Below are 17,432 nucleotides of genomic sequence, written 5' to 3' on the forward strand. Positions count from 1 at the left end.
CACAAGGATGGGGTAAGTTTATTCAAGTTTCCCAGAGATCCCGAGCTGCATGCGAAGTGGGTGAAGCAAGTCAGGCGCACTCGTGACAAGTGGGAGCCCTCACCAACATCCGTCCTGTGCTCTGAACACTTCGATTTGGATTGTTTTGACACCCTTCCCAGCTTAAAAGAATCTCTTGGGTGTTCAGTTCAGCACAAACGTGTGTTACTACCATCAGCAGTGCCTACACAGTGTTGCCAGACTGGGAGGTTTCCCGCCCAGTTGGGCGGTTTCAAGTGCATTTTGGTGGGTTTTGAACATATTTTGGGCTGGAAAACGTCAGCAGTATCTGTTGCCAGATACTGCTCAAGTTTTCCAGCCCAAAATATGCTCAAAACCCACCAAAATGCACTTGAAACCGCCCAACTGGGCGGGAAACCTCCCAATCTGGCAACACTGCCAGTATTCCGGAGGGGGTCTACTAGTAGCTATGCCGGATCCAAAGACAGTCCTCCTGTCAGAACATGTGTTGTGAAACGACATAAGATAAAGGTACGTAGAGCTATAGATTCTACATGATAATCATAAATGTAATCATAAAGTCGGCGTGATATCAGTCATGTATTTGCTTGTGAAAGCTTGCGGCTTTCATGTAACTGCCGCCTAGCAACGAGAGGCAAAGGGTAAAGAGGGTAGGCTATCATAGATTCTATTCGGAAGAGATCAATACAATTCTAGACTCCCAGAAGAGGAAGAGCTAGCACTAGAGTTCACCGGCGTTTTCATGCGCCATTTCCATTGAGTAGAACCAGAGTAGAACAGCCAGTGAACCGCAGCGTGTTCTTCCGCTGACGTCACAACATGGCCGCGAGCCACGGACCCAGTTTTCTTGCGCTGTGCAATTAAAAGTTGGATATTCGCGTAACACCTTCTTTTCACGTAATTATAACAGAAATCTAACATGTTTGCCGTGTTGTATAGTTTATTTAAAAAATTGCATAGAGTCATGTTCATGTCATCAGCCCTTTAAGGGATGTGCGTTCAGCCCAGCCCTTTCTCTAATCACTTGTTAAAGTGAGAAAAGTGCGTGCAGTCAGTTTTACGGTAACCATCAGGCACTTACAGCAGAAAACTGCTGCTCGTCTTTTTTTTTTAAACTTAAGCTGCAGACACTATAAATATTTATATGCACACATTCATTCATCCTCTTCCAGAAAAAGCTGTCATGTACAGCAATCAACGAGAAAGCGTTTGTGTTTATGTATATACAGCTTAACTAACACAGATGAGCAACAGCTGGTGGGTCCTGTAAAACCCCTGTACACACAGTTTTATTAAACGCAAGATGGCGAAGGGGTGGAGCTTCCAGGGTGTCCGTTAATATCTGCACAACGGTCAGTCGATCCCAATTCATACGCCGACTGGCTAATTTGAGGTTTTTATTCAGAGCAAAGACGGCAACTCTTGGCACATTTTTTGTGCGATAACTCGTAGTAGCGTACTCCAGTGTCAAAATGCAGATCTCCTTCAAAAAAAATAAAAGGTCGGCATGTCTGCAAAGAGCACCTTTAAGAATTGAAAAGACACCAAAATCTCAACCTGTGTTGAACGCACAGAGCAGATTAAGCAGGTGATCCAGTGCTGCGTCACCACGCCAGAGCGGTGAGGCAGCCGGGCCCAGAATAGAGCCTGACACCACATCCTGAGTGTGAGTTTCATCTATCCCAGGCTCCAGCTCTCGTTTTCTCTTCCCCCGCGTTCATTCTCGTTCCCCCTCCTACTATTTACACTGTTCGGTTGATGGGGTTGCTATGACAACTTGGTGATAGAGAGGCCATGTGGTATGGAGTCTCAATGGCCCACTTCGTTTCTGAGATATGCACGCATTACATCATACTCGAACACAGGGTCAACATCCAGTCGACATGGAAGAAAAAACACTGAACACTTTCCAATTTCTTACCAAAAACACTCGTCGTCTTACAACCCCGATTCCAAAAAAGTTGGGACAAAGTACAAATTGTCAATAAAAACAGAATGCAATGATGTGGAAGTTTCAAAATTCCATATTTTATTCAGAATAGAACATAGATGACATATCAAATGTTTAAACTGAGAAAATGTATCATTTAAAGAGAAAAATTAGGTGATTTTTAAATTTCATGACAACAACACATCTCAAAAAAGTTGGGACAAGGCCATGTTTCCCACTGTGAGACATCCCCTTTTCTCTTTACAACAGTCTGTAAACGTCTGGGGACTGAGGAGACAAGTTGCTCAAGTTTAGGGATAGGAATGTTAACCCATTCTTGTCTAATGTAGGATTCTAGTTGCTCAACTGTCTTGGGTCTTTGTTGTCGTATCTTCCGTTTTATGATGTGCCAAATGTTTTCTATGGGTGAAAGATCTGGACTGCAGGCTGGCCAGTTCAGTACCCGGACCCTTCTTCTACACAGCCATGATGCTGTAATTGATGCAGTATGTGGTTTGGCATTGTCATGTTGGAAAATGCAAGGTCTTCCCTGAAAGAGACGTCGTCTGGATGGGAGCATATGTTGCTCTAGAACCTGGATATACCTTTCAGCATTGATGGTGTCTTTCCAGATGTGTAAGCTGCCCATGCCACACGCACTAATGCAACCCCATACCATCAGAGATGCAGGCTTCTGAACTGAGCGCTGATAACAACTCGGGTCGTCCTTCTCCTCTTTAGTCCGAATGACACGGCGTCCCTGATTTCCATAAAGAACTTCATATTTTGGTTCGTCTGACCACAGAACAGTTTTCCACTTTGCCACAGTCCATTTTAAATGAGCCTTGGCCCAGAGAAGACGTCTGCACTTCTGGATCATGTTTAGATATGGCTTCTTCTTTGAACTATAGAGTTTTAGCTGGCAACGGCGGATGGCACAGTGAATTGTGTTCACAGATAATGTTCTCTGGAAATATTCCTGAGCCCATTTTGTGATTTCCAATACAGAAGCATGCCTGCATGTGATGCAGTGCCGTCTAAGGGCCCGAAGATCACGGGCACCCAGTATGGTTTTCCGGCCTTGACCCTTACGCACAGAGATTCTTCCAGATTCTCTGAATCTTTTGATGATATTATGCACTGTAGATGATGATATGTTCAAACTCTTTGCAATTTTACACTGTTGAACTCCTTTCTGATATTGCTCCACTATTTGTCGGCGCAGAATTAGGGGGATTGGTGATCCTCTTCCCATCTTTACTTCTGAGAGCCGCTGCCACTCCAAGATGCTCTTTTTATACCCAGTCATGTTAATGACCTATTGCCAATTGACCTAATGAGTTGCAATTTGGTCCTCCAGCTGTTCCTTTTTTGTACCTTTAACTTTTCCAGGCTCTTATTGCCCCTGTCCCAACTTTTTTGAGATGTGTTGCTGTCATGAAATTTCAAATGAGCCAATATTTGGCATGAAATTTCAAAATGTCTCACTTTCGACATTTGATATGTTGTCTATGTTCTATTGTGAATACAATATCAGTTTTTGAGATTTGTAAATTATTGCATTCCGTTTTTATTTACAATTTGTACTTTGTCCCAACTTTTTTGGAATCGGGGTTGTATGAGCAGAGGGATTAGTTGCTTTGGTTTGGTCAACAGGACTTTAAATGCAAGAATTTCATCTGAGCACCTAAATATGGAGCAGAGACTACGTTTCTCAAGACAAGCAAGCAACACACACCCACTCTCAATCATTGGCACACAGCGAGCCATGAACTGCAACACAGGCGGTTGCAAGTTTTTCACCCAAGGACATGTTTAACTGGTTTATCGTCCTAAAGCGGCTTTGCTTTCATGCAAGTATCAGCCTTCAAAGTTTTCATTTGAACTCACTGTTCCAGTGGCACCCACAGGTTCCCTTTGCTAAAAACATAGCAGCCGAACGACGTGCAGATAATTCGACACATAAAACACTAACACTATGCTTAACTGAAATGTATCAGTCCGTTAATTTTGCACATCCACTACTTTGTAATGTCTAATTTCAGTAGGCAGTCATATTGCCTTGAAAGTTCAAAAATATTTTTAGTGCACCATAAATCCAAAAGGCCCGCAACTCCTTTGCAAAAACACGACAAAGCTAGTGAGTTCTTTCAACTTGAAATTCAACTGGTAAACAGTCAGCAGAGACACGCCAACTTTCGCTTATAACTGTAGGGCAGTAAATGTAACGTCTAAGCAATAAATGTACACTATTACACCTGCGTTGTTCGTTGCAGGTTTAAGACACAACCCTGTACTTGGCGCTCAAGATATTCAACATGCTGGCAAAATGACAGGAAATTTGTAATGTTATCCATCATTAACTACAAAAAAAAAAGATCATTACAAAACATCTTCCACATTGTACAACGTATAACGGTGTCTCTAGCCAACACAATACGCTCAACATTCCCAAATTATAAAAGGTGCACTTCAGACGTGCTCTCAAATAGCTGCATTTAGTCCAATGTATGCAAGTATTTATTCTATTTCACATTCACTGGCTAAGAGCAAGCGCGCACTCCGATTGGCTACTCTACTACTAGGCTATCAGCTCATATACCATGAGTAGAGAAAAACAAAAACGGCGGAGCGCATCAAGTCAGATACATCACTGACATCACAGAGTGTTTATAAGAAATCGAAATAGCTAAAAGAATACCCCCCCCCAACATCTCCTGATCCACACTCTAGCCTAGCCGCTGGCGGTAATGCACCTCTGATACCCCTTTTCCACCAAATCAGTTCCAGGGCTGGTTCACAACTCGTTCAACTTGCGAGCCAGCTGAGAACCAGTTTGCTTTTCCATAGCTCGCGGAGCTACGTCATTACGTCGCTGTATACATCATTACGTCGCTGTATACATCAGTTACGTCGCTACGTTTGCATAAACCTTAGCGCGAATATCGAAGCAAAAACACCACGGAAGCAGCAGCAGCAACAATAACAACAAAATAATAATAATAATAATAATGGATGACTTCGCATTTGTACAGCTGCGGCTTCTCGTCGCTTAAAAATGGCCATCTTTCGCGGTCTTGTTATTGTTGTTGGTCTTAACAACTCCACCCCCCCGCTGACGTAAGCGGTTCTTTCCTCTGGCCCAGCAGAGAGTTGGTGCTAGCCTGGAACCGGTTTTTCTGGCCCCAGAGCCAGTTCTTTGTCAGTGGAAACAGAAAACCCGGTTCCAAACTAAGCACTGGCCCCGAACCAGCCCTGGAACTGCTTTGGTGGAAAAGGGGCATAAGTAAGTTGGTTTGCAAACCGCAAAAAAACCCGAAAGAAGAAAATGACGGACCGTGTTGCTGAACCAACCGAGGACAAAATAAAAACTTTACTCGAAAACAACCCACCCACCCCCCCTCAAAAAAATACGGAATTAAAGTATTTGATGGTAAGAACGTGACATTCTAAGCGGAAATTATTTTGCCCGACGTTTTGTATGAAGTTTTCATTTATCGAATTTGCAAAAAACAAACAAACACGCTCCCTCCCTCAAAATCCAGTGAAATGTTCATAGAATAAACCAGTTATTCCACTCAATATCGTCATACATGGCTTATAGCCAACTCCGCGCTCGGCACCTCGTTGGCCATCAGCTCATGTACGACTTGATTTCATGGAATAACTTTTTTTTTATACAGAAGAGTCTATTAGAGTAAATACTGAATGAATGAGTAAGAATATGATTTCAGTCAGTCAGTCAATGCTATGGACTAGACTAGCTTGCTTCGCGAGCTGTCGCGAAGAAAATCTCCCTTTAGCTCAACAGCTGCGTTAGTATGTCTTTATCAACACAAGCTAAGCGCACGGTTTACAATCGTGACTTGTCTTAAGGGCCGTCCATATATAAAACGATTTGATTGACGCCCATCACTTTGTAGATTATTTATAACTCCATGTTGGTGTCATCTATCACGCAACTGTATCCTTTGCTCCCATTGGTAGTCGCCTCAATCGTGTTGCCTCACAGTTAAGGTTAAACTCTGTACCCGCCCACTTTGGTCACCAACGGCTATTTCGCCTGTCGTCGCCGCCACAAGTCGCTGAATTTCACTGACATTCAGTGGTCTCTGGTGACCACATCAATGCTAGTCTCATCCGGTGTGTACGCTCCATTACACTGCCACAGATTTACCTCACTGCCCAAGTTTACCTCAGCTTCAGCAAAATTATAATTTACAAAAAAAAAAAAAAATCCAAAATCGGTCAAGGTAATAACGGCAACGTTTATTCCCTGAATGGAAACTCGGTCGTTTTGGTGTAGCAGAGTGTAAAAGTAGACAACAAAACAATAAGTATATACAATCATTGTACGATAAAACGTAAAGCTTTTGCAAAGAACGATGACCTCATAACATTTATACTATTCTGATATTAAATAATTACGGAATACTGAATATCGCAGTCATGAATTTCTTTTTTGCCTGGTCTATGATTAAAATAAAATATTTCAACTCAATGTGACCACCGCAAACTGTCAAAACGCGAATGAAAAGTGAAAACAGAGATGTTCCAATCCCATTTTTGATACAGTACCAGTATCAGAGCTCCGAGTACTGGCCGATACCAGATACGGACCTGATACAAAAGTTCGCACAGTAACGGAGTTTCGGTTATACAAAAGACACGATAATGATGAACATTAAGATAATTTATTATCCGTTTTCATGAGAAAGATCTGTGCTACACCTACAACGTGATCAGTCAGTGGATTGTTTAAAAAAAAAAAAGCGAGCAAATCTGATTGGCGATCCAGTATTTCAGGAGGCTGCTGGATCCTGAAAATCACCTGTGCAAACTTAAGCAAGCACGTCCCTGTATCCCGGTTAATCTACTCTCTTGTCTGACACTTTTTACACAAGAACATGCCCTTACCCAAAATATACACAGACTAAGACACACTAAGCTATGTGATAACCACAGAGCCTAATCTAGGAATTTGAAAATAGGGGACAGATCCCTCACTAGTTGTAGAAACAGGGGACAGAAAATATTAACATGGGTAAAAATATCCCTCATTTGTTCCAGTTAGTGGGGACAGAAAAATAAGTAATACATTGGTAGATATTTTCAAGAATACATCTACAAACAGAACAGTTTTATTAATCTTTACTTTTAGAATATCATTAACATAATACTAAATTGAACTTTCAACAAGAAAAATTAAACAAATTACTAAAAAAAAACAAAACAACTAGCAATCATGTAGAATGTGCAAGATTACCAGGACTACAAAAATGCAGAAAAATAGGCTTTACTTATCCAAATGCACCTGTTGGTTCAAAAGTTAAAGTGCAGAGAACCTCACAGCACAACATGAAGTTACCTTAAAATATAATATAAATGCCTCAGCTTTCATGTAAGAAAAAAAAAACACTATTAATACTAGTACTGTGTGCAGGCAGTCTCTCCTGAAGACTAAATTAAACAATAATTATAAACTAATAAAATAAATGACTCAGGCTTCATAGAAGAAAAAAAAAACAATTTGAACAGAATCTCACAGTATGATGCTGAAGCTGCCTAAACAATGGAAAATAAAATACCATTTTGGCAAAAATGTTGGCATCCATTAATTTCTTGTATTAAGTAAAAAAATCAAGTGCACACAGTCCTTCACTGTAAACATAACACACTTTCAGTAACAGAATTTAAGCCTACAGAAACACTGACTCGCACATCATGCAATGTTGCCAGATACTGCTGACGTTTTCCAGCCTAAATATGTTCAAAACCCGCAAAAATGCACTTAAAACCGCCCAATCTGGCAACACTGCGCACATGCTGCTTCTCTTGAACGTATACACGGAAGTAAGGCGGAAGGTAGTTTGTCGACGTCACCTCAAGACGACGCCAACGATTGGATATAATAGTTCACAAAACTGTTTTACCCGCTAAATAAACCATTCGGAATACTTCGGTCCTTTCCGATTAGTGTGTAAGCAACGCTATATTTACCGCAGTGCTTGCTAGCGGGTGTTGACAAATTGATGCGCACAAGATTCAGTAAAACGCGACTACACGGTCTCTACTTATAAATGCGCCACAAAATGAATAGATACGCGATATCACTCTCGCGCCCAAAAAGTGGATGTGCGACAGACAGATAAAAAACGCATATTACGTGCCCTAGATTAGGCTCTGTAACCATAGCTAAGATCGAGTTCATCATTACTCTTATTTAGGTGTTATACTTTCCGAAAATCTAAAATGGTCAGAGCACGTTGCGCACATTACATCTAGTGCCAAACAAACCCTCGGTGTCATCAGAAGGAACTGTAGAAATGTCTCTGCAGCCTGTAAATCTAAACTTTATTGCAGTTTAATAAGACCCAAGATCGAATATGCAAATTCTGCCTGGTATCCCTATCTTCAAAAAGAATCATATCAAGACGATCTATGTCAACGTACCGCAGCTAGATTGTGTTTTAATAATTATTCGAGGGAACCAGGTGTAGTCACGGATATGCTCAACAAATTGGAGTGGCCATCCCTTGAAGGTAGAAGAGTTCTCTTTCGATTGGCTACGTTTCATCGGATTGTATATCGGACGACTGATATCGAGAGAGACTTGGATCTTACTCCTCTACCTTGTATTTCAAGGGGTGGAAACTCTGACTTTTTTTTTTTACGGCCACGTTTAAATTATAACCAGCATGCAAATAGTTTCTTTCCTTCGGTGATTAATCAGTGGAATAGGCTTCCAGGAGATATTGTGAATATAGAGGAAAGCACAAAATTTAAGGCCGCTTTACATGATCACCTCTTTGAAAATAGAAGGTGGTTTTAGGAAATTTTAAATTAGATATATATTATTTAGGGCGGCACGGTGGTGTAGTGGTTAGCGCTGTCGCCTCACAGCAAGAAGGTCCGGGTTCGAGCCCCGTGGCCGGCGAGGGCCTTTCTGTGCGGAGTTTGCATGTTCTCCCCGTGTCCGCGTGGGTTTCCTCCGGGTGCTCCGGTTTCCCCCACAGTCCAAAGACATGCAGGTTAGGTTAACTGGTGACTCTAAATTGACCGTAGGTGTGAATGAGAGTGTGAGTGGTTATCTGTGTCTATGTGTCAGCCCTGTGATGACCTGGCGACTTGTCCAGGGTGTACCCCGCCTTTCACCCGTAGTCAGCTGGGATAGGCTCCAGCTTGCCTGCGACCCTGCAGAACAGGATAAAGCGGCTAGAGATAATGAGATGAGATATTGATGTGACGTGTTTCAATACGCTTTATCAATTAATAAAGTAGAAGTAGACCTTGGCAATTCAGTCACACAGCTGGAGTAACAGCCACAGACAGGCACACGTTCCTCTGTATACAGAGAGTCATTGTGGCGTAGTGCTACTGCCACACACACACACACACACACTACTGTAACACTGAGTCAACAACCAACACCAATCAGACACGAACACACACGATCAAGGATTCCTACACGTGGTTCCTCACCCACCCACAAACAAGAACTGACCTGTGCAGCACATGAGCGTGAGCAGGTGAGCATTGAGCCGCTGTTCATTATAGTAGTCCGGCCACATTTTCTCACTCGCTTTACTCCTCTTCTAGTCCAGAAAGCATGACCTCTCCCTTTGTTTTTCTCTCTTGAACCATGTCCTCTTTAATCCACTCAAGTCCAGATAAAGGTCCAGAGAGAAATCGGAGTGCAGGCTAAACCCCAGCACCTGAGGAAAAGCCGGTGAGTATGTAACTTGCAGTCACTGCCATGGCAGAGCTGACACTCCAGCTCCCACGTGTGTGTGTGTCACGCACCGACTACGAGCTCCTCCCCCACCAAGGTTGAAGAGTTCCCTTCCACATTCAAAGCCTCGTCGGCACGGCTTCACTCTCAGCTGTCTGCAGAGGTTGGGAAACACGTCTGGTCTCGCTTCACGCCTCACAACTTCTAACGAGCGTTTACTTCACCAGGCTCGGCAATCCATAGCGCGTTCTAGTCAAGTCAGGTTGAACAAGAAAAAGCAGGACGACTACGAAGATTCTCAGGAACTGGGCGTGATACTGTTTTCTTTAGCACGAGTGTCAGCAGGAAGTCCAAAGATCAGTCAGTCATGCACTGTAACTTTCAAGAGGCCAATGATTTAGCAGCAGTTAACTGCAGACAAACAACCTGCACCTTCTGACATTCTGTATCCAATATGAACACAGGAACAGAATGTGTGCTTGCGTGCGTCTCAGAGAGGACTAAGGAGCTCTACTGAGACAGTGATGCCAGCAAAACAAAAGTGAACGCGAGCTCTCTGGAGAGAAGGACCTGGAAAACTAGAGGAGTTCTGGGAAGTGGCTGCATTTCATTAAGACCTGAACCCACAGGCTCTGGATCTGTTCCCCAAAATTTGTTCTGAGGAGCATCAAGATGAAAACATGCCATCTTCAAAACGTATAATAGATTGCTTCCATCAAGAACGACCGCGAGTTGGCTGGGTGGTTGGCGTGTCCGCCTCTTGAACAGGAAATCAAGAGTTCTACTCACGGTCGGGTCATACCATCATAAAAATGGTACCTACTGCCATCTGGCAAGGCACGCTGCAATACACAGATGCGAGTGGGGAGTCAAACTCTCGCGGTTACCAGAAGACCAGCCCCCCACTGTAACCCTAGCTAGGTAATAGACGAGAGGCCGAGGGCTACGGAAACGGGGACCGGCACCGCCCTACGCACCACATGGCGTGGGAAGGACTGAGTGATTTTGATTCCATCAAGAACAAGCGTTCTTCAGCTTGTCCCTCTAAAAGAACCCCTGAAGGTTCTATGTAGAAACCTATAATCCTAAGTTTCAGAGGATTCCACTCAAACCCTTCCAGGAAGCAAAGAATCCCTCAACTTTCCTTTTATTCATGGAAGCGCCAAGGACTGTATTCCCATCTTCTCCTTCCCTTCGTAAACCCGAACTGCATCACCAGCATTTGCATACTGGAACATAATCGGCTTTTATATTTTATGATGCAATAACACTTGCCTATCCACAATTTTTCCTTCAAGATTCAAAAGCCAGAGAGCAAGGGCGACCAAACAGTTCTCAAGTCGAACCCTTTTTATGAAACAAAAAACCCTTGAGGAACCCGAGCTTCGATGTAATTCAAATTCAGTTCATACCCGTTCCAATTTACACGTTTAATTCCCCTGAAAGGAATTAATCCCAAAAACCCCCATGTTATTACGAGTACGTGAAGCATAACCCATGATTTTCCAGCGACCAACAAAACTAATCTATAAAAGCAGTGAATAATCAGGGAACGCGTGAGATAGCAAAACAGCAGAAATCGATCTCGCAGCGATTAGCATGAAAAAAAAAAATCACAATACAATCGTGACAGACGAGTCAATCAGCAGAAGCCACTCAGGAAGGACGGACGGTCTGCACTTTTTAATCAGTCAGAGTTCAAAGGTCTACTGACTCAAAGTAAAGCTCTCACACGCACAAACTCCCTCTATGAGAGCTTTATCGTCCCTCCCTCCTCCTCTTCCAGGCTGTTGAGAGCGAGACCGTAAGCGTTACGCTATCCATCGTCCTGTGTGTTCTTTTCCCTCCTTCTGCGGTCTCTGTTGCTGTTCTTGTTGAGCACCTCTCCTCGAATTCTTCTGTGAGCGAGTCTTGTTGCGTAGCTCTGTTCTCCTCCTGCAGCCCTCCGAACTATAAATATCAGAGCTTACGCTAAGAGCTAATGCCACACAGCATGCTTATCCCTCTCCCAGTCTCCTCTCTGCTAATCTCCGAGTCTGGAGTCCACGATCCAGTCCTGCTCTTTTCCATCCTCCTTCATCCATGCTTGTTTTGGGTTTGTTTCTCAGTATCACTCTTTCTCCCTCTCTCTGTCCACGTGCGGAGTGACGCGTTGAGGCTGGCACAGTGCACATCCCCCCCCCCCGCACTGTCCTCTGTGAGCAGCACAACAAGAGAAATCTGTGGGAGTCCAAGGGAACTTCCGATCAGGCGGCGAGATTATGAAACCGAGTGACTAGCCGTGCTGAGTTTAGGAACAGGATCGTTTGGAGAGACAGATGGCTCATGTTCGGCAGTGGGTGAATTCCTGTTACGGGCAGAGTTCGTTCGTGCGTGCTGACCAGCCGACATCATCCCATTAGCTTCTGTTACATTTGCACTGACCTTGAAACACCGATTTAGAGAATTGAACCAAATTAATACTGACGCATGTGGAGCACTGTTTCTACCATATTTCAGCAGCTACTGAAACCCTGAATATTCTCTCATCTCAGGCCATTATTAAAAAATGTTCCGTTTCCGGTCCACCGGCCGGGTGAGTGCCGTTTATGCGGTTTGACATTTTTTTCGGGTTCGTAAATCTAAAATCGAACTTGACATTTACGCATTCCGCGCAGAATATAGAATCGAATCAGCTCTGCGCATGCGCCGTGTGGCACAAAAAAATGGCAGCCACCATGAAGGAAGGAGATGCGGAGTTTTCAAACATTTGCTTAAGTGTGAAATCGCAAAATGGTATTCGAGCGAACAGCAAAATAGTAAAGATTCAGAAAAACAAATCATTCAGTGATCATTTTAATAGTGTAATTCCATCCGAACTAGGCCTAACGCTCGATTTAGAACTACAAAAAGTCCGTGTGTCGGACCATCACAAACCGTTAGTGGAAAATTCGTTTGATCTTGATCCATCCGAGACGTTACAAACAGCTTTTGAGTTTTATGTGAAATTCATTACCTACTTTGTTAACGACCCTGACAGATCTGTAGGAGAACCTACCATAATAGATCTATTCAAAATGAGAACGGAACTGAACAAAAAAATGCGTTTACGGAACTAATGAAGGTTGGCTGGACAGAATTAAAAACTGTCTGTAGCAAATAAAGTTTTTGTACAAGTTTCAGTTGATTAAACGGTCATTTTATTAAATGTGTCTGCTTTTGTAATAAAAAGCAAACAGCATTGCGATTTCTTATCCATCCATATCCATATATATATATATATATATATATATATATATATATATATATATATATATATATATATATATATATATATATCTCCCTCCTGAAAATTTTTTTGCTCACCCGGTGGACAGGAAACTTTTTTTTTTTTAAGGATGGCCTCATCTCATCATCTCTAGCCGCTTTATCCTGTTCTACAGGGTCACAGGCGAGCTGGAGCCTATCCCAGCTGACTACGGGCGAAAGGCGGGGTACACCCTGGACAAGTCGCCAGGTCATCACAGGGCTGACACATAGACACAGACAACCATTCACACTCACATTCACACCTACGCTCAATTTAGAGTCACCAGTTAACCTAACCTGCATGTCTTTGGACTGTGGGGGAAACCGGAGCACCCGGAGGAAACCCACGCGGACACGGGGAGAACATGCAAACTCCGCACAGAAAGGCCCTCGCCGGCCACGGGGCTCGAACCCGGACCTTCTTGCTGTGAGGCGACAGCGCTAACCACTACACCACCGTGCTGCCCCTGAATATTATAAAATCTAAAATAACAGCAGTGTGTTTAAAAACGTGAGTAAAGCTCAAAATCTTTATAACAGTTTTTATTTCCATGCACTGGGAACACTGTGCATTATATCCTACATCAAAACATGAAGAAAAATGTATCAATATTTTAATTACTTTACAGAAAATGAAAAAAAAAAAAATATTGGGCTGTTCAAAAAAAAAAAAAAAAAAGTGTCTGCATTTTTCATGACAAACTAGGGCTGTGCGATATATCGAATATACTCAATATATCGCTGAAAATTCTGTGTGCGATACATAAAATTATTATATCGTAACTATCGAGTATTTTATGGTCATCTGCCGACTTGTGTTTGTTGCGTTTGTTTAAAACCTTTCCCGGTGGTTTTCTCCCTGTCCCTCAGGCAGTAATGTGAGAGGCTGCCTAAGGGTAAAGAAAACAATAACGTCACGCACTCGCCAACCAATCCCGGGCGACATCTCGGTGCTGAAAGGAATTTCCGGGAAGATTTTCTAGTTTCGGTTGTGTTGCCAGATTGGGCGGTTTTAAGTGCATTTTGGCGGGTTTTGAACATATTTTGGGCTGGAAAACATCAGCAGTATCTGGCAACACTGCCGGCCGGAAGATTTCCTAGTTCCGGTTTACAGCGCTGACTCAGTTCGTGCAATCGCTGGTGTTGCGTAGGCTACCGTGTAAGCTCTCAATTTCAGCGACACATTAAAAATGGAAGCGGACGAATTGGTTCCTAAAAGAACTAGTAAGGGGTCAGTCATCTGGCATTTTTTTGGATATCGCGAGGAGGACGTGGAACAGCAAATGCCAATTTGTAAAGTGTGCAAAAAAAAACCTGTCATCACGAAAGGCAGCAGCACGACAAATATGTTCCATCACCTGAAAACTCACCCGGTACAGTATGAAGAGTCTCTTAAACGCCCAACTACTTGCCCACGAGCTAAAACCCCCCCACAAGCTAAACAAATGACCATAGCGGCCTCGTTCTCCAAAGCTGCCCCATATGAGAAAACAAGTCAGAGATGGAGAGCTATAACGGATGCAATCACTAACGTCATTGCCGAAGACATGATCCCGATTAGTATAGTGGAAAAACCAGGCTTCCAAAAATTACCAAAAAACCACACTCGATCCCAAATATGAGTTGCCTGGTCGCAGACATTTTACAGAGAAGGCAATACCGGAATTATACACATCTGAGAGGCAGAGCCAGAAAACACTCAGTTCAAAAGTGTGCAAAGAGAAAAATGATGTTTTGCAGATCTCTCTCTTCTCTCCCTCAATCTCTCTCTCTATTGTGAATGTTCCAGTGGTTCTCAGTAGTCAGGTTAATAGCTTGGAGATCTATTTTTTAAAATAATTTAATGAATGAGCACTTTTCTTATTTAGGCTAAATGTCTTTCTCAGTGTTGAGTTTGCACTTTATTGATTTGAGCAGCTCTGTATTGTGTTGCCCCTTTGTTGCAATTTTCAAGATTGTTTTTGCAGTTTGTGCCACATCTTTGTTGAATAAAAATAGTCTTATTTCAACTCAACTGTGATTAATCACCAACATGAAAATTTAAAATGCGTTGTTGAAAAACACCTGTAAAGTTAACCAAGAATGTTATTTAATCTGCAGGGATTGTAGTGAAAACAGTAAAGAGTAAAAGTTAGATTTCATGGGGTCCTTTAGAGGAGATTTCAGTATATCGAGATGTATATCGTATAATGGAGAAAATGTATCGGGATATTCATTTTTTCCCCCCCCCATATCGCACAGCCCTATGACAAACTCAAATATTGACTGTATAAACTGAAAAAATCTTTCGGATTTAGCATTCCTGTGAATCACTAAACTAATATTTAGTTGTATAACCACGGTTTCTGAGAACTGCTTCTCAGAAAAAAAAAAAAGAAAGAAATTGGTCCAGAATATGCACTTTAAATTAGGGCCTCGTGACTGACACCTGTTTTTTGACGAATCTCATGCCATTTCTGTCACAGCAGCAGCTCATCTTCAGTGAAACATGACCAAACATCAGCACTCTCAGAAATAGCTGCTGGAGCATTGAGGAGTGACCGCATGAGCCTGAGTAATACAGCATTTCAGAGTAACACTTAGTCTGATCACAGTGGGTGGGTCTGAGTGAGGCTCAACAGTGACGCCGTGAAGAGAAAACTGCAGCAATCACAGTGTACAATGAATACTCTCGGGATGGTCATCATGACAGTGTCCGGAAATACAAAAAACGGAATTTACCAGAACCTGGACATCTAAAATAAGTGCACACACACACACCCCTCAGCTGCTGGCTCCACTCAGCCTGAACCAATGTTTTACTTCCCACTTTAGCTAATAATAAACTGTACTCCATCGCATGGTGCGCACACACACACACTCAAAGTTGCAGAATAACGCTGAAATCACAATTATCCCCCCCCCAAAAAAAATCCGGCAACCGAGATTACTGATTACAAATTATCCAGCCAATAAAATCTAGAGTTTTATTGAAATATTTTTCAGTATAAATTATAAACCTACAGTTCTTCTAATTTATAAAACTTTGAGTCTATAAGACTGCTCCATTGTCACCAAATTAAAACCTTAACCAAGCAAATAACTAAGTACATCAAGATGCCACCGAAACATCCAACAATGTTCCTAAAATACAGGGTGTTTAAATAAAAACTGATATTATCTGAGATGCAAATATCCCAGAAGTTACATAGGCGAGGCAAACAAAACTGAACAGGCTTAATGTTGAGTGATATAAGATTTATTCCTCAAAATTTGAATGAGAAATTCAAAAAGAAGGTATGTGGATTCCATGAACAACTTCACAAATTTTCAATCTTCACGCCGGCTGAGAAACTAACACACAAAACGCCTTTTTTTTTTTCCAGTGAATGGCATTTTTATACCTTAAAAAAAAAATTTGACCCGTTTCCAAGCATGCTGTTAAAATTTGAGGTCAATTGAACAAGAGCTGGCAAAGTTATTAGACTGTGAAATGATGAATTTTTTTTGAAAACACCCTGTATATGAATGTGAAGCTCCAGAACAATCAGAGTCAACAAAAACACTAGCAATTTTAGCTCAAGTCGCCAGTATTACAGTCCGTTATCTTCACTGAACAAAAGAGTACGAAGATCAGGATCCAGATTTCAATCTGATTAATTGCTCAGCCCACAGAGGGCACTAAACCGTTTCCTATAAGTTACCCAGTGTATCACACTTCTCTCTTTCTCTCTCTCTCACCTCCGCTTTCCTGCTAAGAATAAAAGGTCCAGGTGGCTGCATCATGTCAGATTAATCCTCTTCTTCGTCTCACTTCTACCATCTCTCATTCATCATGCTGATTTTAACCAGTCAAAACCCGAGTGTTTAATCCAGTCCACTTTCTGATGGCCCCACAAGGACGCAATAAAGATTCAGACTTGCTAAAAGTTTACTCTGACACTTCCTTCAGTGACCATCCTCTGTGGATACTCGAGATTTGTTCCCTGCTGCAATCGTAAAGATTAGAATGATTCTCATACTAATCATCTTTCAAACATGCACAAAAAGATGATCCCTCGAGCTGGTATCACTCAGAAAGGTGACGTTTCTCTCTCATGTCGTCTCAGACAGTTTTTCAGGTCTGGGTTGTTCATCAGGAACCTAAATTTATATCCGGATTTCTTTAAACCTGCTTTGTGATGATGTGTATTGATAAAAGAGCGATACAAATTATATTGAATTCACCCTACTGCTGATAAACAGTTAGTTAAATACCATTATTATCAGAACCTAACATAGCGAATCTGGATGGATGGATGGATCTCAGAAACTGGGTACTGTGGGGGTCCCCCACTAAATATACCCAGTCAATAAACTACCTATACGGTTTTGAATGGTGATGTTGGTTTTAATTTGAAATAAAGCAGATAAAACTAAATCTTTGATGTGAATATTCAGAATTTGGCAAAAATTCTGCAAAATTTGTGGAAAAATGGCGGC

The 17,432-nt window shown here is 42.2% G+C and overlaps 1 protein-coding gene across 10 annotated transcripts in view; it reads right to left on the reverse strand.

Annotated features, from left to right (window-relative positions):
• macf1a (microtubule actin crosslinking factor 1a) overlaps positions 1–17,432 on the reverse strand; it is a 413,795-nt gene that overhangs the window by 218,188 nt on the left and 178,175 nt on the right. The window contains exon 1 of one of the 10 annotated variants that reach the window (XM_060942800.1): positions 9,456–9,910. The exons of the other annotated variants lie outside the window; for them this stretch is intronic. Within the exon in view, the coding sequence (XP_060798783.1) occupies positions 9,456–9,522 (67 nt within the window). The 5' untranslated portion in view covers positions 9,523–9,910. Of the gene's footprint in view, positions 1–9,455; positions 9,911–17,432 lie in introns of those variants that run through there. 10 annotated transcript variants of the gene reach the window in all.

The sequence above is a fragment of the Neoarius graeffei genome, chromosome 16 (genome assembly GCF_027579695.1).
Source record: "Neoarius graeffei isolate fNeoGra1 chromosome 16, fNeoGra1.pri, whole genome shotgun sequence".
NCBI lineage: Eukaryota > Metazoa > Chordata > Actinopteri > Siluriformes > Ariidae > Neoarius > Neoarius graeffei.